Genomic DNA, 21,995 nt, shown 5'->3' on the forward strand with positions numbered 1-21,995 from the left:
TATTATGGAAAGTGCCATCACAATCTCCGAACATACATATATTATCAAAATACATAATTCAAAATTATTCAAAAAGTGATTCCTTTCATTCATTCAATTCAACCAAAAAGCACAGCACGAACCACCCTCTGTCCTAAGCTCCACATAAAAAAAGTTATAAACCAATGAGAATTAAAAGAGAAATAATGAAAACCAATTGCTTCAAAAACATTCACAAACAGATAAAATTTATTTGAAACCACAAAAGGAAAACACCAACAAAGCAAAAGGCGAATTAAACGCGCGCAGCCACTTTGGACTCACGAAAAAATACTTTTGCGGCTATAAGTGTAATAACTGGAGCTGCGGCTCGGAGGCCTGAACTCGAACGCCTTTTTGAAATAATGAAATTATTATAATTTAAACAAATGGAAAGCTTAATACAGCATTCACCAGCGCTCCAACAGCAAGGATTGTGCGCTTACACCAAGGCTGGGCGATCGCAACGACCGCAGCTGATATCGCGAACCACCAAAGACTCGCAAGGCAAAGCGACCGAACGAATTTCATACAGAGAATTATGCATTTAATAAACTCATAGCGATCGTTGGGAGTGTACTCAACCATAACAATTTACAGCAACAGTAACAGCAACAACAATGAAAGTAACTTTTACGAAACACAACAAGTGATCATCAAAGCGATCGTGCAACGATCTTTGTGGCAAATTGCTGGCGCAACCGATAATAAACGGCACAACTGAGCAATTGTGATCGGAAAACAATGCAATCTGATATTATGTTGCAAGTACGCTTACTCGCTTGGCCGCTGTGAGATATGGCGGTATCACTTATGGGTTCATAAACCCATTTGACTGCGGGTTCATCTAACCAAAGATGTGCACATACAAAAGCACTTGCATATAAATGTGCAACAATAGAAGCAGCTGGTGGCACGGCCCTCTGAAATTTTGTAACTACAAGTGTATTAGGTTGAAGCCCGACTATCTGTCTCTATTATTACACCAGCTCGAGATCGTTTCGATTTTGGGTGCAGAAAATTGCTGACCAATTGTTGCTTGCGATTTGAATCAGCTGCTTAAATATAAAAAAAAATCAAAATATATTTGCATGTGTTTGTGGATTAGTAAATGATAAGGAAGTTCGTGTAAAGATTGCTGATGTACGCTAAGAAGGAGATGGCTCCACGTAAAGCTTTAAAATTCAACGGCTTGTAAGACATCACACTTATACAGAATATAAGTAGGTTTATTTCGTTAATAAAATTTTGGATAAGCTTTAATGTCAATGTGATTTATTTTGTCTTGACTTGATCAACATACTTGCCGTCGAAAATGATACCACGATTTAGATGATCTTCCAAACTTTGAACACCAATTTTGTAATATGATTTGTATTTTGCGGCAATTGTCTCTTCTTTGTCGCGAAATATCTTTCATTCGTCTTCTCTTAAGCTTTAGAGATAGTAAAAAGACATTGGAGCTGGACTCATGCAATTTTGTGATCATTATCGTTGATTTGTGACACTGTGGCACACTAAATCGGTCAGTTAAAAGAAATCGGGTTACCCACTTTGCACAAAGCTTTCTCGTATCTAAATTTGCATAAACCAAATATCCAATACGATATTTTGATATGTTCGGAATGTCAACTGTATCAATGAACTTTGTTGAACGATCATCCGAACTTATTTTGTGACCTTTTGATGATTCGGACCTGCCTGCCATGGACGTCTTCTTTGCTCAAATAACCTGAATGAAATTTATCAAAAAACTTACGAATGGTAACCTGATGCAGAACCTTCATAACGTTAACCAAGCCAATTTTCGGGATCATCACAATTACTTTTCTATTAAAATACAAAGCTTGAACCAGTAGGTAAATTTATACTCGTGAAATTTTAATTTTGTTTAAATACAAAATTTTTAGATTCACAATTAGTAGCCCTCTTTAGCCTCTATAAAAAATTTTCAGCCTGTTTAACATGTATTCGGAGATGAAATGCACATTCGCTTAAGATCCCAATTCGAAAATCATATTATATGTAAATATGTATATACTTTCCTCTAACTCCTATTAGGTCTGGTTGTAAAAATATTTAAGGACTAGATTTTAAGCTTCTTCTGAATAAACTATATATGATTGTCAGGTTGTATTATAAACATTGTGACATAAAAGTACCCGTGAATTGTAAATAAAACGCAAAATATTAAATAATTCATCAATATTTATTTTTTGCCCTTAAAGTAATCCCCACCAGATGTAATACACTTATGCCAACGTTTTTTCCAGTCCTCGAAACATTTTCCATACGGACTTTTTATTTTATCTCTTCGATCTACTGAAAACAGGTTCCACGGAGCGGCAATTTGGGGAACAAGAAAAAATCATACGAAGCCAAATCTGGTGAATGCGGAGCTGATCGATAGTATTCATTGCTTTTTTGGCTTTAAATTCGGTCACAATCGTACTTGATGCGATGGTGCATTACCATCGTGTAAAATCCATGAATTGTTCTTCCACAATTCCGGCGGTTTTCGACAGATTCTCCCACGCAAATGCCTCAAAACGGCTAAATAGAACTCCTTATTGATTGTCTGAGCTTCCGGAACAAATTCTTGATGCACCAAACCACGAATATCGAAGACAATGACCATCATTTGATCATTGATTTTTGAGCGGTTTGGGTGGCTTTTTTGGTTTCGGCTTGTTTGTTTTTTTTTCTCCATTATGATGTTTGTTGACTTGATTAATTTCACAGTACTTTGCAAAAAAAATCTCCCAGTAAACGTCGGAAAAGTTAAAGAAACAATGCTTGATAATCGTCAGGTAGGCAAAAGATCTCGATCCAACTTATGCCTCTACTGAACACATTTGGGTTAAGGTTTTGGGTATGAATCGTGTCAATGCTAAACTAGTATCAAAAGACGTGAATATCTTCCAAAAACGACGTCGAGTAGAGGTCGCAAGACACATACTTGACGCATCCTTACAAGGTGACGAGACCTGAATTTATGAGTATGACGTCGAAATTGTCCAACAATCGAGAGAAAGACGTTCCAAAAATGAGCCCAAGCCGATTAAATCAAAACTCGCTGAAGGCGCAGAGACGCTTATAAACAGTTTACGGAAAATTGGATTAACAGTTGACATGCTTATGTTGAAGGTGATTTGTATTCAAAACCATCAAAATGTTTTTTTTTTGTTTTTGTCAGTCTGTCAAAATTGATCAGGGCATATATAATTACATATACATACATATGTACATATATGATCTCGTGTATTGCCTTTAATTTGGAATTTTTTTGCTTATTTTTTGATTATGCCAGCCTGTTAGATTTATACCAGCTGTTTGTTCGATTCGGCAGTCTTTATGTGCAAAGGTATCACATAGAATTCCAAAGCTGCATGCATCCCTCGAATTATTTCAAGCCAGAAAACACTTCATATAATTACAAGCTATCAATGGCTCTCGGTATGGGAAGGTTGTTGATTGCACTGACCATATATGACAAACCCCCGCTGTTACTGGCGCGTTCAGCATCAGCTTCGCTATGAGGATATAAAGAGGCGTCCATAATATATTAAAGCACACCATTTAACAGAAATTTAGAATGAAAATCATTTATAACTTCCACTTCAGTCGTGTCAACAATTTTGATCGACATGAAATTAAAATCAAAAGCAACCAGATTGTTGCAACGGCCCCAAGACTGGTTGAGCAGCGAGATTGCCACAAGTGAAGTGTGTGTACAAATGCAAATTAATTAATAATCAAACTTATTTGCAGCTGCTCATTTGCCACAACGGCGACTTTATAAATAACTAAACTTAACTACAACTAAGTACACACATACATACACACACATGCACACGTAGGCTGTGGTGTGCAACAGGAGTGTGAGTGATGAATAAATATTTGTCGAATGGGTATATAAAAATCAAAGCCAGCCAAATCGCCGCAGAAGTGGTTATACTTGTTGCAAGTAACCCACTTGAAGCGCATGCACATGTGGCGGCGGCATGCAGCATCTGCCATCATTTAGGCGATCACAATGTGGACAGGCGAGAACAGACAACATTTGCACCTGCCGTCTATGTGATTTTAATGCAGCGCCAAGTTTTCCCCCCACGAGAAAATCCAATGACAACAACAACGACGACAATAACACAACAATTGCCCCCTGCAATTGTGCCACACGGCGGCGGCGCAGGCAACATGCAACATGCATACTCACATACATATGTAACTGGTGGCATGTATGTGATTTGGTTGCATGCTTCTAAGCAAGTGCATGTGTAAATATCAGCGCTAAATGCTGCCACATTGTGGCCATGAATAGAAGCTGCATGAGCCACGGTCGCCGTCGCTCCAGTGCGTCCATTGACAACAGATGCGCACCGGGGCGGCTGCAACTTGTTATCTGCCGTGTTTCTCTAAGCGCACACGCACACACACCCATGCAAGAGTTAGTTAGCTGGACGGCTTGGGCGCTTTTACCACATGTTCATCGTCGGCTTCCACGAATCATTCATTCATTGAGTCATTCATGCGCCCAGAGTGCGCAAAGTGTGTGGGGTGGCTTTGTGCCGCCGGTATCCGTGGCATGTTGTTGTTGTTGTTGCATGTGAAAATCTGAGTTGTTGCCGCACTTGAATATGAGTGTGGCATGCACAGCTGCTAAGTGAGTGCGAATAGTTTAGATGCTCGGCTATCTACATACTCGTACTCGATTTTGCTGTTGTTGTTATTGTTATGTTGGTTACCAGCAAACTAGCTGATTGAACATCTGCCGGTTGTGGAATTTAAAGAGCCACTTGCAACATGCGATGGTCATTGCTGCCACAATATGCTGCTACATCAATAAAGTAAATCTAATAGCATGTCTATACTCGTCTATATACATACATACACACATTCAACGTCCTTCTCCTTGCTAACTTGTCCCGCATTTAAGTTTTTTGGAGCAATAATTTCAAATTGCTGTGAGCAGGTGGCGCTTAATTGAAGGAAAACTCAAACCAACTGGCACTGCTGTTGGCAATCAATCTTCTGCGAAGAAAGTTGTTTTCATAACCTCACTTAATATAAAAAACATAAGCTCACTTAATATTTTGCAGTGGAATGGTGAAAACCTTGATTCAGCGCTAATTTGATCGCATATATTTTGTTATTTTCCCGAAATCACGTTCCTAAAAGAACGATTTTGTGTTGCCACCGGAACGGAACCGGATTTTTATCCGACAAAGGACTGTAAACTCGGCATAATTCTGCCGCCACCACAACAACAGAATTTGAAATGTTAATTGTTCTGTTTCCAGTCGGATCTACGTAACCGCAACAGACACGGATTTTATCCGAAATTGTTGTTATTGTTGTAACAGTTATCCAGCCCTCGTTTGGGTTAAATGTCATAAATATCATCAAATGAGGACCACAGGAAACATGTTTTTTCGACGGGATCGGACCATAGGGATAAGGGTGTTAAATGTATTGGTGTCATAGGTAATGCAAAGGTGGTTGAACTCCTGAGAAGACTCATTGCATGCAGGACATATGTAGATCTGGTACGTCGGTGCCGATTCGGGATAAGTAGGAGGCTAACCTGCAACCATAACAACGTCTAGATTCACAAGACTCTCTTCTCTTTTTGCTATGGCCTGGGGTTTGACTCCAAAGACGCTGCGGGGAGTAAGTGGAGGTCTTGATAGCTCTACTGGCGTTCATTGCTTGTCTGGAGTGCGTTACGTCCGTAATGTCGTCGTCATAATTTTGATCCTACGACGCGGCTCTAAGCAGATGACTGCAAGGCTGGTTCGTGCGAAAGAAAGTAACGTTTTTTCACAAAAGGTAGTATTTTGGCACAATTCTGACTAAACTATAAAATATTCAGAAGTTTTTTGGGATGTGTTTTTTTTTTCTTAGTCTTTTTAAGCTCGAAAACCATAGTCAAAAAATGCACTTTTTTAATTCGCTGTCATTTTGTTAATTTTTCAAATTTTCAAATAAGCTTTTTTGTCCAGATGTGATTGAGGTTATAAACATTAAATTAAAAATGTTGGTTGTAGGTTCTAAGGCTGAAATCCATTGCTAAGGAGTACATTTTTTGAACTAAAAAAAATTGTTTCTCCGTTCAATATTAAACTTTCATTACTAAATTAAAACAATAAATTTTCAATTTTTGATCACAAAATCAGCATTAAAAATTTCGAAATTTTATATTTAATACCAAAATCGAAATTAAAGATTGCAATTAAATTTTCAATTACAAAAATAGAATAAAAATTTTAAATTTTAAAATAATTTTAATTTTAAAATTTAAAAATAATTTTAATTTTAAAATAAAAAATGTAAAAATTTATTTTTAATCACAAAAATAGAATTAAAATGTTTTCAAAATTGTTTTAACAAAAAAATTCGCAATTCTGAACTCAGGATATATTATATACATACATAAGTACACATCTCAACTACGTAATTTCCGAACACTGCTTATTAATAAACGGTTTCAAAACGGTTTTTTCGAAAATAATTTTTTTCAAGTCAATTTCTTGCACAATATCAAAGATTCTTAGAATACAAATAAAAAAATTAAACTAAAAGAAAAGATGTAATACTGTTTTATGACACTATTATATTATACTATTCCGTTATGTTGACTCCTTGATGTCGTAACGCTTTCACCAAATCCCCCTTAATGCGACGCTGATGAAATTCAGGTAACCGTTGTGTTGCACCTAACATTGCGTCAAAAAATGCTTTCAAGCCCTTTTCTTCTGATGATAAGTTCTCGTAGGGCGTCGCCTGCTTACGTTCCGTCATAGTGTCTGTTGTCGTTAAAGTAGTTGTAGCAGCATTTGTTGAACATGTATGATGTGATTTTGTGCGTAAAGTATTTAACTTACTCTGTTTTATTTGAAAATCATAATTAGGAGATTCTGAGTCTTCTGAAGTACACATTTGAATTTTGTAAACCTTGTTATCGATTTTTATTTCGATAGGACTTTCATCTTTTTGTTTATCAGTTACGTATTCCATGCGTGCTTTTTTGTGTGATGTAACTGTAAGCGATTTGGATGTGGAAGGTTTCTCAGAGTCTTCAGCAATATCTTCACTGATGTCAATCGTCTTCAACTCTGTTTCTGACTCCATATTTCTGTTTGCTTGCATATCAGCCGTAAGAATTTCTTTCTTTTTTATTTCTTCTTGTATCGCTTTTAATTTAGCATCGCCCACAATGCTTTTGATAAAGGGCATCATGAAAAGCATTTCTTTGAAATAGCGATAGTCATGAAATTTGATGCTTCCGTTATTAGGTGTTGGCAGTCCGTCGTTTGGTGGTCTTTTCTGGGACACTTTAAGTATATGCACATAAAAGTCGCTAAGCAGTCGCTCCCAACGTTTTTTGGATTCATCTGAAGTTTAAGAAAATCAATTTATTTAATTACATACACACATGTATTATTATAATTTTAACTTACGTTTTTTAAATCCACATGCGGTGTCAATTTTCTGCCAAATTGCATTTCGCACCTTCATCGACAGACTAGTGTATACCAACGGATTGGTCTTCACGAAATTTATTATTTTTAAGTTTTCTTTTACGCAGGGCTATTTTTATTAAAAGAGAAAAAAATAAGGTTGGTGAGAAAAATTGTGTGCTAAACATTTTTGAACATTATTTTTCCTGATTTAAATGTTTTATTGAATTATGTACACTAGAAATTCTATATCATCTACATTTCTTAAATACATCGAGTTCATATATGAAATTTAAGGTTATGTATAAAGTTAGCATCTGTAATTAAAACAAGCTAATAATTTAAGCTAATTTTAAATATACGTACATACGTATTTGGGTTACTATCTCGTATTTACTTGAACAAAACACTTATTGCTTTTCATTCTTACCTCTGATCTTTCAGCAGTGGGAGTATCATGGACGAGCAAACGCTGGCCAGTCGTAGTTTTTGTCTCCGATCCTTTAGAAGAGTTTTCATAAATTGATGGTACAACGCCACGCTTCAACAATCGATTCCTAGCGTATCCTAGAACATTTTAATAACACAATTAAACATAATTTAAGAAACAATAATGTTTGGTATTATGAAACTACGTGAAAGTGAAACTTTTTACAGATTGTTTTATAGTTTTTTGGAAAAATTATTAGTTTTTTAAAATCACGACTTTAATCTTAATTTAATAAATAACAGGATAAATGATATCCAATTATACATTTTAATATCAATTTGAAAATAAAAAATATGCGAATATGCAAAAAAAACAAATCTTTGACCATTACACTATTGAACATTTTTGGGATTATTTTTTTTATGTTAAACTACGTTAAGCGAAAACACATCAAGATAACGAAAAAATTTAAAAGGTCATAAAAAAAACTGACACATACGAACGCCAAACCCTTTGAGGGTTTTACTATACTGACATAGTACCATCACCATGACTTGGAATTTCTCACCCCCCAGATTAGCTGTTGTACTGTGTTAATTAAACCCGCCGTTTAGTCGAACTTTGAATAAATATAATATATGTATACAGTCAAACCTGGATAAGCAAGAGTTCAAGGGAGCACAATCTCATTCTCGCTTATAGAGGTTTCTGGATAACCCGAGTGCGATAAAATAACAACGTTATTTAGTTCCACGCAATAGAATAGACACAATATTGAAAAGAAAACAATACAAAAACAATTGTAGGAAGTTCCACGATATTTAAGAATGAGCCATAAAATAGGAGATGTTAAATTTTGTAATTTGTTTTGTCATTTGTTACTGTATGTGTGTTTTTATGTATGTATGTATTCCTATTGTAACTATTGTTCCTCCTGAATAATATACATAAATAAATAAACCTTGACTGTCGCTTATAGAGGTAAAAATAAGTAGCATTCTCACTTACGGAGGTCCATGAGGGAAATACGACTCTCTCTTATAGAGGATTCTTTTTCTCGCTAATAGAGGTTTTGGGAGCTTAAAATGACGGGTCCTGGCTATAACTCTCACTTATAGAGTTTTCTTACTAGTCCAGTTCTCACTTACTGGGTTAGAGGATTCTTTTTCTCGCTAATAGAGGTTTTGGGAGCTTAAAATGACGGGTCCTGGCTATATTTCTCACTTATAGAGTTTTCTTACTAGTCCAGTTCTCACTTACCCAGGTTTGACTGTATATGTTATGTTTATCACTCGAACAGGATTAGACGTTATAATTTGTTTGCTTAATAGTTGTTTTGATTTGTTTTTTCCAATTGAAATATAATAAACGTAGCGAAAAAAGAGTTCGGTTGGATGTTGTTGTTGTTCTTATGATGCTTGGAATTTTCATTGCAATTTACGTAAAAATACAACATATCACATACGAATGATATAAAGATTGACAGTCATTCACGTGATACCTACTTGTATCACTGTTTAGGTTGTGTCTCGCTTAGAACTGACGCACGAATTTAGCTGCTTGCTTCTTCTTTTTTCAAATTACCAAATTCTTTTTTCAAATCACTGCTTTGAACGATAGACTTATTATGGACACAACTCGATATAGGATAACTAGTAGTACTAGTACATGGCTTCCGTTACCTGACTACTAAGTAAAATTAAAAATAATGAATGAACAGAATATAAATTATAATTGCATAAAATACAATTTTTCGGCACCTTCTTGTACCTAGACTCGTATTCGAAACTATGTCTCCTGTGCTTCGATTAATTCTAGCGCTCAATTTTAACCGCTTGCGTTTTTCACGATGCCGTAGGTATAAAAGTGCTTCTGCATTTAGTCGCATTCTACATAGACGTTTTTCTGAAAGCGGCTCACAGCTTTTATCGATAGACTTTTCATTACTCAACGTGACATCAGCTATCAGTCCACTAGCTAAATAATTTAAATATATTTAATAAACTGTTTATAAATTAAACGACTTCATTAAATTATCATACCAAGATTTTTTTCCTTTTCCTAAAAGCACGAACATTGTCATCATTCTGCCTCCTGGGGCGCAATTTATCCACACAAGTTTTTTCATGGTTTATCGGCTTGTTGGAATCACTAGTGGCACTTATGTCCATCCAGATAAAGTAAGAATTTACAATCAAGCGCTGATAATATGTACGTTAGAGATATGTTTGACCAGAGAACGTAAATCATAATATACGTTCTCTGGTTTGACAACCGTTGGCGATTTGTTTTGATCTAACATCTGTTCTCCTTTTCGTTTTCTTTTTGGTTTTGGCGTTGCCACTCATCGCAATTAAAATGAAGATTTTTCCACCAAGGTGCTGAACATACTTATTGACATGTGTTCCCAAATATTTTATAACTAAGACATGGGCTCTGTATATAGCATCAGAAAATATTTTTCGGAGAATATCTGAATTATGAAGACACCTCCAAATGATGGCGAAACGAAGAACCGCAAAAGATAGAAACTGTTGCTATTTTTTCAAACGAGACATTAATTGAAAAATAAGAAGTGTGGTCCAAGCCAAATTTTACCAAGCAATGTATGTAGACCTTGTAAGCAGCAAAACAAACTCTTATGACAAAGTTGAAAAACTAGCGATTCGTAAATGAAAAACTGTAAAAACGGACCTGTTTTTAGAACCAGGAAAATTAAGCAATCAACAAGCCGAATTTCGATAGGGCCCTATAGGGGGCTACTATTACCTTCTCGAGATACCCACTACCAAAATGATACGTATTAACAAATGTAATTAAATAAATGTGTACATAAGTATTCATTTATATAGAGGTGCAATGAGTCATGCAACAGAAGGGCCAGATAATTCGATGCGATAGTTAAAGAGTTTCACTTTAAATAAATAAATTAATGTGTTTCTATACTATACCCATTTCGAATTGAAGACTGTTCCCAAAGTCGTCGCGAGTGAAATGCTTCATGCATATAAAACTAGTCTTTGGATTAAAGTAGTCTTTTCGCCTACAAAATTCCACCCACTTTTTTGCCAACTCCATATTCGAAGGGAAAATGTAGAAGCTACAATTGGAGGCTTTTGAGTGATTGTCGCTGCGACAATTGGCAACTGCACATTTCATTTTTATATAAATTATTTTACAATGCACTATATTTTGTTTGTTGTTACATTATATCTTTTAAAATAAATTATTACTTTTGTTAAAATTACACATTATTTTACGTAGTGAAAATATGCCTTAAAACACACACACAAAACTTCATTAACTTTTGCTAGCCTGACGTCAGCAAACAGCTGATTATGTCAAATGTAATAAGAATAATTTTGTGTGCAACTAGGTAAGATCTTTCACGAAGTTCCTGTTTTATGTAGCAAAGATAACTGCATATTATTATAAATCTTTTCACTGATGATTATAATAATCAAATTTCAGTTTAACCAAGCTGTGATTGTTGTTGGTGTATCGACAGACTTACAGCCTTACAACAAGCTGTAATTGTTCTTGGCATGTAGCACAGTTGAGAGATTAAAAACGAATGTATCCATATTTTGCACATAACTAAAAAAACATAGCGTTTGTGTATTCAACTATTTTGCTGTTTCGCCCTGAGCAACGTCCTTTTATCAGCGTCAGCTAAAATTTCTGCCGAATTTAGCGATTGTAACATGTCTCGCTTAACTTTATTTTGCCATTTTAATGGTAAAGTACACGTTGCACGGTATATTGCATCGAAATAATTTCGCAAACATACTTCATTTTCTGTCATGTTTGCCTCACAAATGGCCGGTATATCCATACGTATGTTCTCCAAAGGTGTTTGGGTCGCAGCAGATGCTCTTACTGACGATATGGTTATTGGCTGAATACTACCTTCTAATTTTTTGCTTTTGCTTATATTCAAAAAGTTCTCTCCCAAATCTGTGTTTACCGCTATAAACGGTAGTATGAAACGCATTTCACCATAGTAATCCCAACAATTTGAATCATCAGACCCGCTTTCATTACTTTTTTCAAGATCGTTTGTTACAAATTTATTGCGATAGTTTGTCATAAAATAAGTTTTAAGATCTTTCCATGCTTTTTCCGCATCGGCGCCTAAAATTATTAATATATTGAAAACATATACTGAGATTTGTGGTTAAGTAAAATATATTACCATTATCATAACCACATTCCAGCGCAACATCTTCCCAAATCCTGTTCGTACGTGGGTCTGCATCCAAGTAATTTTCATGCCGAGTATCATACAAGACTTTATTCTTTCGTACTGCTTGTATAAGAGACAATATTTGTGGATTATTTTCTAAGGACATGTTTAGGTCTAAACAAAGTTAAGAGAATGAAAAAATTTCCACACTTATAATAAAAAGCAAATATTAATTATGTTATATTATTGATAATATTACAAGTAGTAGTAATATTTCATTTAATATTTTTGTGCTGGATGTAAACAAATAGACTTTGCAGCTGATTTAATGGTTGAATACACAGCCGGTAAACATATCTCTGATGTCGAATTTAAGACCTATTAAACACAGCTAGTTTTAATGACGATTTTGAACTAAAAGTGCTAAAAGTAATTTATACTTGATATGTGAACTGCAAATATTATTAGTTTTGGTAATTTTATACCAAAGGTAAAATATCCAGTTTTATTTTCAAACATATTTTCATGTTATAAAAATTAAAACTAGTAACAAATGAGACAAGGAACACACCTAAACTATTACTTCAGCCAACTGAACACGTCCAGACGAAACGATAGAAGAAGAAACATCTGTCATCGCAGTCATGTGTAAATAAAAGAGGAAATCCACTGATTGATTGATGAAGATTGACGCGTTTTCGGAATAAATAGCGGTAGAATTTGTTTAAACTCAGACATAAAATTCACTTTTGGCCTTTCACTTATATACAAGTCAATGTATGTATTCGTGTAGCTGCATTTGTTCACCACCGACTGCATATACGTAAGTGGGATTGCCATCATCCATGTGCAGTAATGTTTCTTCCGCCATATGTTCTGTAACTCCCTCATTATCCTCCATAATCTCATCCTTTTCGTATTGCGTTGAAACTACAGGCTCCGTAGCATTAACATGTGTTTTGACATTTTGTTGACGTCCTAAATTTCCAAGGCAACCTTCAAAAAGTATTTCAGCTATCGCTTTGCGTGCATAAATTCTTTGCTCCTGGGACATTTCTTCATACTGTATTGCCCACGATTTCGCTAATATCTCTGTAGATTCACTAATAGCAAGACCTGATCGAGATGATTGCACCGCACGTCCTCTCGCCTCTTCTTTAATTATACCAGTTATGGGTGTCTTTTTGATTTGTCTAGTCGTTAGCAGTTGCTGTGACAGTTCTGATGGCGTAGATGCTATGGATTCAGCAGTTACATTCTTACTACAGTCTTCGACAGTTTTTACATCTAACATATCGTCGGCAGTATGCGATGAATCATCAATGTTGATGATTTCATGATAGTCTTCGGTGTCTGCATCTCCAATCGTTTTGATGTCATCATCATCATCTGGCGCTGTTATTATATGCTGTTGCTTTTGGTTGGGTAATGTAAGTGTACGAAATTGATTCTGAAATTGCTGCTGAAACGAATTCTCATCTAAATACTGAACCGCCTCTAAATGCTCCTCTGTTTCGTTACCATTGTCAGATGCATATTCGTATTTGTTGAGCTGCATTTTGTATTCGCTGGAACTGTCTTGTGATGTGTGTGGTGATTCCAAAAGCTGTGACCTTACTTTCTCAATATCCGAATGTGATCTCGCCATCCGCCGCTGCTATGGACAAATGACAAAAACAAAGCAATGATTTTACAAATCTAAAAAGTCTACAAACAAATTAAATATTTTTTTGGTTGTCTCACAAACTTACTAAGATTTTCTTCTCACTATTCGGCACACGCTTTCGCTCTTTACGAAACTCTTGGCTCTGCAAAAAGTCGAGCATGTGAAAGTACCAGAGCGAGGTGTTATACCGTTTGCCCATTTGATTGCTCGCTTTAATGCGTGTACATTCACGTCGATAATTGGTACGAAATATGTTGATTTTGCGCAAAACATCTTCCCGACATGCATGCGGATCAATTTCGCGCATTTTCATTACCAACATCTCATAGCCATGTGTCTTACTCTGTCGATCCTTATACAACGGATTACTCAGGTCCCATAGCGCTGGTAAACTCTCGTATAGCGCAAAAAACTCTGTCCAGAAAGCGCGCTTATCAATTGTATGTGCATGCGGGCGGGCATTCGCCATTTTGTTGCTTGCACCGGAATTGTGTATGTATGTATATAGACGGCAACGCAACAATGTCAAAACACCGTGAATCACCGATAACGGCAGCGAAACGCAACTTCAATCACACTAATTGGCTTGTCCGGTCGGCTTGATTGCTCGACATCAACTGAGTCAAGCATATTTTTTTCAAACGCTCTCCCGCTCTTTCGATTGCTTGATTTGACTTTCCATTTCACTGTTCTCTGTTTATTTTTTTCATGTGCGTCAGCAGCGCTGCTTAGCTGCGCTGAACGAGTGTACACATATTTGTTTAGAAGTGTGTGCAGTACCGAAAATAGGTTTCTGTAAAATGTAAAAAAACTGCAATTCATGAAACGAGCAATACTTTATATATATGCAAATGTAAATATGTATGTATGTGTGTTTTTAAATTTACTCATAGAAAACGAGGAGCTTTGACGGGGCTTGCTTTTTTAAATTTTGATGATTTTTTAAATCTTTCTGTGGTAATAGGTCCCCTGTAGTAATCGGGTTGTATGTGCTCTGTTCTAATTTTTCAAGCGACCTTGAACTTAAATAGCAAAATAAATAATTTGATTATCGATGTAAAAATATTTGCGTAAAATCCCACCTAAGCCCAAATACACAAAACAGTTGTTGTTGTTGTTGTTGTTGTTGTTATGTGTAGTTACAGAAAGCATTCCTGGAGTAATGACATGGAATGCTGCCAGGTTGACAGTCCTTGGACCAAAATTCGGATCCGTTCAAGTTACTTAGACCCGCCTGTTGTAGGAACGAACAAAAAAAAATAGTCTACTTTTCATTAATTCTCTCCTAGGTGAGTTGAGAGTAGCTGAACTCTTCAAATATGACATTCATCTCATCGTATTCATATCTACAAAAATATTTATGTTTGTGCATACATATGTATGTACATATGTATGTATGTACGCATGAGTAAATAACTATATTTCAGTTTTCATATTTAATAACCAAATTTTGTATCCCTCTGCCAGTACGTTGATGCGCTACCGTTGAATGACCTTCAAAACAGCATTTCGCGAATGACAGGACAGGGAATAGACACGGTTAATTAATACAAAAGCTGAAGTAACTCTTTTACACTAAAGTAAGTTTTCTTAATTCAAAAGGTTTTTTTTTTATTTCGTTAATGCATTTTTATGCTCTTTATGGTCTTTAGCAACTCGTTTATTGTTTATTAGCGTATTTTTTAACACCTCAATCCAAAAAAAAGCAAAGAACATTTACATACATAAGTATGTATGAAGTGAGAGCTGTTCTTGAAAGGCTCTGCTTGGGGAAGCAGCGCAGTTTCGCCACATGCATGTGTTATACAAACATATGTACATATATACAGGTAGGGAGTATAGCAGAGCCGCGTGTTGAAAAGAGAGTTGAGAGCCAAGGTTACCTGGTTGCCTACCCTGCTAATACAAGTCCACCGAGATTTGTTTATTAACACATTGCGTAGTTTTCAAACAGTCGACGTCGTAGTAATAACAAAAACAACAAACAAAAGTGGCAAAGGCGGAAACCTTACAAGAGAGGTAGGAGGAGGTTATTATTAGCGGGATGAAGTTATCATAATGAAACTCACAAAAAACAACCAGAATAGCCAGTGAACTTTTCAATTATAGCAAAGCATTCGCTAGTTTTGCGCGACCTCAAATGACACAAGCGCTGCTATCTGCACTGGGAAGGCCCCGCGCTGAGATTTAGGGTATGTAAATACCGAATATGCAATTAAACACATACATATACACATATGTACATATGTATGTAGGTAGAAATAAACATGTGCAGCAGCATATCAATGCCTGCTCATATGTGCGTTGTTCCGACGAAGCTTGCATTGGGACCGCGTATTTAGTGTTGCCCAGAGACACGACTACGAGGCCACATCTCACGCAGCAACTGCGTAACGCACTCGATATATAGCGAAATTCTGTTTTGTGATTACGTCCATAATTTTGTATTTTTGCACGCTTGTTCGGTCGTTCGCTTGGCTGGTGCGCCCGGTCGAGCTCTGTACCCGAGGCTTGGACTCACTCAGCTGTCTCTTTCGTTATACACTTCACTGGCCTCGCTTTATCGACGTGTTGGTGCCGCTCTTCGGTGACGACGCCACACATCTATTATGTGCTACGAGTTTCGCGTTGTGGAGCTTGTTCGGTCTGTTTTCTGGTGTATGACACTCAGTCGCTCGTCGGGTTCCCTGTAAATTTCACGTGTTTGGTCTGGTTTTGCAACAGTTTGCCGGTTTTTTGCTTTTAGCTTGTGTTGTTATTGTTGTGTGTTTACCGAATACTTGCTTTGCATTTTTATTATCGCGCGTGTTTGTGACTTTGCATTTGCTTTTGCGCTCGCCAGACGAGACGGTAAGCACACATATGCACATATGTATGTGCGTATGCTTGTGTACTCGCAATAAATTGCCACTTTGAAAAGTTGTGGAGGTAGCGAGAGCACTTTTACGTCGTTTTTGTTATTAGTGTTGTTGTTGTGTCGGCTTTATTTGATTTCATTTCGATTTTGTTCTTTTAAAGACAGACGAGCTCTAGCCAGAGTGTTGGAGTTTGGAAGAAGTACAGTTGCGGACCTGCCCTTCTGACTTTGGGTTCACATTTTTGGAAGGAGTTATGAAAAATGTAAGTACACAGAGCCGGTATTGATTACTCTCAATCATTCGTAATTGCATTTAATCGCTTTAATACAGCGAGCATGAAGTTGCTTGAAGAGGTGTTTGTTTTGAACCTATAGGTCGTAAATTATTATTGTGTGTACTTATATACATACATACTTACATATGTACTTACATGCAATCATACATACTTATGTATATACAGGTATTTGTATAAGCTTTACGCTGAAATAATAGGTGCAAATAGAGCATGACAACTCTCAGTTCATAAAATTAGTATAACCTCACTTTTAACCAAGTGGTCCAGGCTTCATACCAAGTTGGAAGGGGTAAGGAGAAATTACGCTCGGTATATTAGGGTCTAAAATTGTGTAAATGGTAGTATAGTTAGTAAAACTTTCTGACTTACATATGTATGTATGCTTAGGAGCCAAAATTGTAAGGAAGAATTAATAGCGAGTAAATTGTATTTGGCACTCACTTAAAAACACTGAATATTCGGGAACTATGAAAGAAACAGAGCAAGACATCACTTCCATTTTCCTATATACATACATACATACATACAAAAAGAGATCAGACATATTTATAAATTTATTTGCAAGATGTCACGTTGCCCAAATCTAACCGAAGATGAACGAAAAAGAGTTCATTATTGGTTGCTGAAGGGAAATCTGTTCGCAAAATATCTCAGCTCATTAATAAAACTAAGAGATTTGTTCGGAACATTTTAAGAGGTTATAAAGTAAAGATCATTAAGATCATCTGCATGATATCGATTAGATAACATTCGTAAAGGGCAAAAAGTGTGAAAACTTGAGTAAAATAAGTACCGAATGCAAGATTAATGTTTCCCAGCGTGGGATGACGAGTTAGGCTAGTTGTAGGACAATCAGCTGATATTGAAACGAGTCAAATAAGAATGTGTTATTGAATTGTTTAAAGCAATATTATATAAAATATAATACATTATTATCAAACAATTTATATATTCATTCGCATGTAAGTCTCATTACATTGAAATCTTTCGTTTCATCAACATTTTTTTCATTATACTTTTAATTTTTTGTTGTAGATGGAAGAATCATCAGCTGTAAGAACATATTTTCTAAAGGAAAGACAAAATAAAAGTTATAATGTTGACAAATTAATTGAGGAACAAATGCCTGTCAGAAAGTTAATGAAGAAATCGGTGCCCTCTAAGCAAACAAACCCGGTCTTCCATAATCAATACACTGTAAGAATTCTTAAAACGTTTACTAACTATTATTACTGCTGCATATTTAAAAATTATTCATTGTTCTAAAATACCGGTCAAATTGAATACATACTCATTTAAGGGGTTAGACCAGTCCAGAGCGCTGAAAAACGGCGAATGTTGCCAAAGTATTCTGGGATCACGGAGAAATCAAATTTGTCTCTTTGAGGTTCCATCAAGAGGTTACATGGGTTTCAACGGGTAAAAACAACATTTTTTTAAAAAGTTTTTTCTCATATAAAAAATGAAATATTTTATTAGAATTTTGTATTTTTACAATTTGGCAGGACAACTCCTTGCAGGATCATCTAAAGTGAAAAATATGTGTTTTAGTTAAAACCTTAACTTAGAACTTGGGCGAAAGAAAAAAACTGAAAATTTAATTTTTAGCATACATTTTTACAAAAGAATTAAAATTTCAGTGAAAATTTCGCGAAATTTTTTTCTCAAATAGTTGTAATCGAAGATATGTAAATCGTTCATCTAAGTCCTTAAGAATTGTATCTCAGAGACCTGTGTAAAATTTCATGAGGATCGGTTTGAGTAGTTTTCTAGAAATCTTGCCAACTGATTTCAAAAACACAGTTTCGAAAAAAAAACGCATTGAAAGACCGCGCACTTAGCCTTTCTAGCCTCGAGCGCACAAGTTCTCAAGGCTGTATCTCCGAAACTTGAAATTTTAGGACAATATTCTAGAGGTGTTATAGTATTTAATAAGACAATAAAAACAAGCCAATTTTTTGAAACCCATAAACCCATGTACCCACCCTTAAACATGTTTTTGACCGAATACAAACAATTGAAGCTGCAATTTGAAATCCTAAAACCTGGATCCTATTTGATTAGATAGGGCATAAAATTCTATTATAGTTTGAATAATATTTTTAGAAGCCTTACTTTCTTATTTTAAACCTTATTGCAAAAAAAATTATTTTTATTAAATCTTCGATGGCCTAACCCCCGAAAATACTGAAATTTAAATACACACCTTTCATACAAATTGAGTGAGTTATTTATGAGTGTTTTCCCTAAAAAGCACCAAATTAAATTACTAACAGTGAATATTTTCTGAGAATGGCATAATTCAATTCAATTCAATTTTTTACCTTTGAAAAAAGTTATAAAAATAGCACAAGAATTTTATTTTTCGTATTTTTTTTTTAATTTTTGGAACCAACTGAAAATTTGCCACTAGAAAAATTTCATTTAAAGCATATGTATATTCATACAATTTAATCACACACATATGTATATATGTATGTATGCATGCAATATATGAGCACAAAATATTTAACTGATATTCAATAATATCCACCTTGCAGCCCACACGTTATGAACGCGAACGCGCCACAATGAAGAACAAGCCGCGCAAGGTGCTCAATCTGGAAGAGCGCGTGCTGGCCATACGCCTGTACCAAGAGAAGCCGGTCTACCAGCGTGTGGCGTCCGTCTTCAAGTGCAGTTGGGAGCAAGTACGCAATGTAATCGCCAATCGCGACGACATACTGCGCTATTATGGCGAATGTCAGACTGTGACGCACAAGGACACGCCACAATATGCGCGCAACAAGAAAATCAACTTTCTCGGCAATGTCACATACGAGTTTGTGCGACGCGCCCACTACCACCGCAGCGCGACGCTCAACGATGAGACATTGCGACAGCGTGCGCTCAAACTACGCGACATCCTGCAGATCGAACAGTTTCATCCGAATAAGGCATGGTTGGCCGATTTCAAGAAGGTCTACAATGTGGAGTGGCAAAATTTGGACGCGCTGATTATATGCGGTGTACCGCCGCGTTCGCTAGACAACAAGGATTTGATCGAATACTGTACGCGCATGGTGTCGAAAGCACAGTCGCTAATAGGTAAAATGCCCAAACCGCTGTCAAAGAAGGAGAGTTCGCAACTCTACCATACGGATGATGCGGAGTATGAGTCGGCCAGTAGTGGTGGCGACATTGATGTTGGTGTTGGTATTGAGGGTAGTTTCGATGACAACGCATCCGATTCGATGTACGCTGAGCAATACGATGATGTGCCTGTGGTGAATGAAATTGACGATTTTTCCGGCACTTATTTAGACACACCCGACAACGATGATGAGGGCTTTAATGGTTTTGAGTCAGAGCCAGCAGGCACCAACAACCATTACGCTAACACTGTGGAAACAGCAACATACGATTTACCACGTACCAGCGTAAGTCACGAGGCTGCGGCGCCCACAGAAATAACAGCGGAACCCGCTTTGCTAGCCGAAGTGCAGATTAAGCAGGAGCGACGCAGTCGCAGTCGTAGCCGCAGTCCACCATTGCTATCGCCATTGACCGTGACAAGTGGCACGAGCACGAGCGCCACGACAGCGGGTGGTGGTGGTGGTGGTGGTGCTGGCGTCAAAGGCAAGCACTCACCTACAACAACACCAAACACAATAACAAATAGTGACGAGTCAAATAGCAAGCGTTTGAAAACAGACGCGGTGACCACTTATGCGGAGGCATTGCGCAATATGTGCCCTTTAGAGGACTTCGCGACGCAGCAAGAGGATTTTCAGGCAATAAACTTGCTTATGCAATTGGCGCGCGTCTTCGAGAAGGGCGCCAAACGCAGCACAGCACAAAGACGAATTCATAATTCGTAATTAAGACATTTGAAATGATAAAGAAGTTATAATAAATATGTATGTTAGCACATTTAAGCGTACAAGCGTATGTAAATATGTTAGTTTGAGACTCTCTCTGTAGTTATAGCGTGGATTAAGTGATGCATAATAACTTAATGTACAATAAAAATACAAATTAATTAGCCCACAATTAATCGAAATATTATATAATTTGTGTAAGGTTAAGCGCAGCTGAATAAATTTAAAGTTTTCTATATGTACCAAAAGCAATTTGTATTTCTTCGTTGTAAAGCGCCACCAAACTCTCTTATTTGTGCTCTTCGCCAGAGCGTAATTAGTAGCGCGCTGCAATCCCACAATTTCGACGGATCGCTAGCGATTCTTATCAGCGCTGACACGTTTATGAATTTACAAAATTTTACATTTTACTGTGCTGGACAAGATTGCCGCCGCAGTAACAAAGGTAATAAGTAAATACAAATACAAATATAGCATTTATTGACTCACAAAAGTTGGGTCGCAGCTTGGCGTGTTTGCATGCTTGTTCTAAATATAATTGCCAACTTTTTTGCGATAATACAATGCAGTCACAATGCCCGCCACGCTGAGAGGCCCATTTCAGCGCTGAGAGCGCGTTCTATAAGGCATGGGGACTGAATGTGCGCATTACTGTGTATGTAAATGAACTAGTATATAGTACTGTGCATATATTTATATCTACGAAGCAATTTACTATTCATATATGTATGTATGCATATGAACTAGTCATCGCTGGCAGACGCTTTAACTCAGTGGGCAGACATGCGCATTGGCGGCCAGGTCAACGCTAGAAGGAGATGTTGCTAATGTGCACACGTATTCCTATGTATGCACTTACATATATACATACATTACATATTTAGCATATAGACGTGGAATGGACGTTTGTTTAGGTAATTGATTTTATAGCTATATTTTCTCCTTATCGGTCCTCAGCAGGCAATAGTGGCACTAATAAGTGTGTGTCCGTGAGTAAAATTCTAAAGAGTTGCATATTTATTGAGAAACATGCAAAACCGAATATTTCGGCTGCTCCGAAGATATAACATCCTTTCTTAGAGCATTTCTTGTAGCATGAAAGGGAATAAAAAGTTATTTGTCTAGATTTTGGTCAGCCAGTTTGTATGGTAGTGTATGCTATAAAGGTCCGACATCGGCGGTTCTGACAAATGAGCAACTTCTTGGGGGAAAATAAGCT

General features: G+C 36.6%; 3 protein-coding genes across 15 annotated transcripts; 1 reads left to right on the forward strand and 2 right to left on the reverse strand.

Annotated features, from left to right (window-relative positions):
* Nucleotides 1–6,420: 6,420 nt before the first annotated feature.
* LOC120776654 lies at nt 6,421–12,442 on the reverse strand. Of its 5 annotated transcripts, none has more exons than XM_040107507.1 (6): nt 12,357–12,442; nt 12,107–12,217; nt 10,863–12,045; nt 7,912–8,048; nt 7,482–7,611; nt 6,421–7,415 (listed from the first exon to the last, which is right to left on the reverse strand). In XM_040107507.1, exons 3-6 carry the CDS (start codon nt 11,068–11,070, stop codon nt 6,643–6,645), a joined length of 1,248 nt encoding a protein of 415 aa, XP_039963441.1. In that variant the 5' UTR covers nt 11,071–12,045; nt 12,107–12,217; nt 12,357–12,442; the 3' UTR covers nt 6,421–6,642. The 5 variants fall into 5 exon arrangements, with proteins under 5 accessions (XP_039963441.1, XP_039963440.1, XP_039963442.1 ...); XM_040107506.1 differs by having other exon boundaries at nt 12,107–12,271; nt 12,357–12,394; XM_040107508.1 differs by lacking the exon at nt 12,357–12,442 and having other exon boundaries at nt 6,421–6,906; nt 6,976–7,415; nt 12,107–12,349.
* A 144-nt stretch (nt 12,443–12,586) lies between these two features.
* Nucleotides 12,587–15,261, reverse strand: LOC120776653. Of its 2 annotated transcripts, none has more exons than XM_040107505.1 (3): nt 15,208–15,261; nt 13,849–14,556; nt 12,587–13,751 (listed from the first exon to the last, which is right to left on the reverse strand). In XM_040107505.1, the coding sequence occupies exons 2-3, from the start codon at nt 14,230–14,232 to the stop codon at nt 12,870–12,872; spliced, it is 1,266 nt and encodes a 421-aa protein (XP_039963439.1). In that variant the 5' UTR covers nt 14,233–14,556; nt 15,208–15,261; the 3' UTR covers nt 12,587–12,869. The 2 variants fall into 2 exon arrangements, with proteins under 2 accessions (XP_039963439.1, XP_039963438.1); XM_040107504.1 differs by having other exon boundaries at nt 12,587–13,754.
* LOC120776652 lies at nt 12,861–20,952 on the forward strand. 8 transcript variants are annotated; one of them, XM_040107499.1, is made up of 4 exons: nt 12,861–12,920; nt 16,782–16,883; nt 17,952–18,113; nt 19,457–20,952. In XM_040107499.1, the coding sequence occupies exons 2-4, from the start codon at nt 16,875–16,877 to the stop codon at nt 20,774–20,776; spliced, it is 1,491 nt and encodes a 496-aa protein (XP_039963433.1). In that variant the 5' UTR covers nt 12,861–12,920; nt 16,782–16,874; the 3' UTR covers nt 20,777–20,952. The 8 variants fall into 8 exon arrangements, with proteins under 8 accessions (XP_039963433.1, XP_039963432.1, XP_039963431.1 ...); XM_040107498.1 differs by lacking the exon at nt 12,861–12,920 and adding an exon at nt 15,281–15,343; XM_040107497.1 differs by lacking the exon at nt 12,861–12,920 and adding an exon at nt 15,700–15,782.
* Nucleotides 20,953–21,995: the final 1,043 nt, after the last annotated feature.

The sequence above is a fragment of the Bactrocera tryoni genome, chromosome 5 (genome assembly GCF_016617805.1).
Source record: "Bactrocera tryoni isolate S06 chromosome 5, CSIRO_BtryS06_freeze2, whole genome shotgun sequence".
Taxonomy (NCBI): domain Eukaryota; kingdom Metazoa; phylum Arthropoda; class Insecta; order Diptera; family Tephritidae; genus Bactrocera; species Bactrocera tryoni.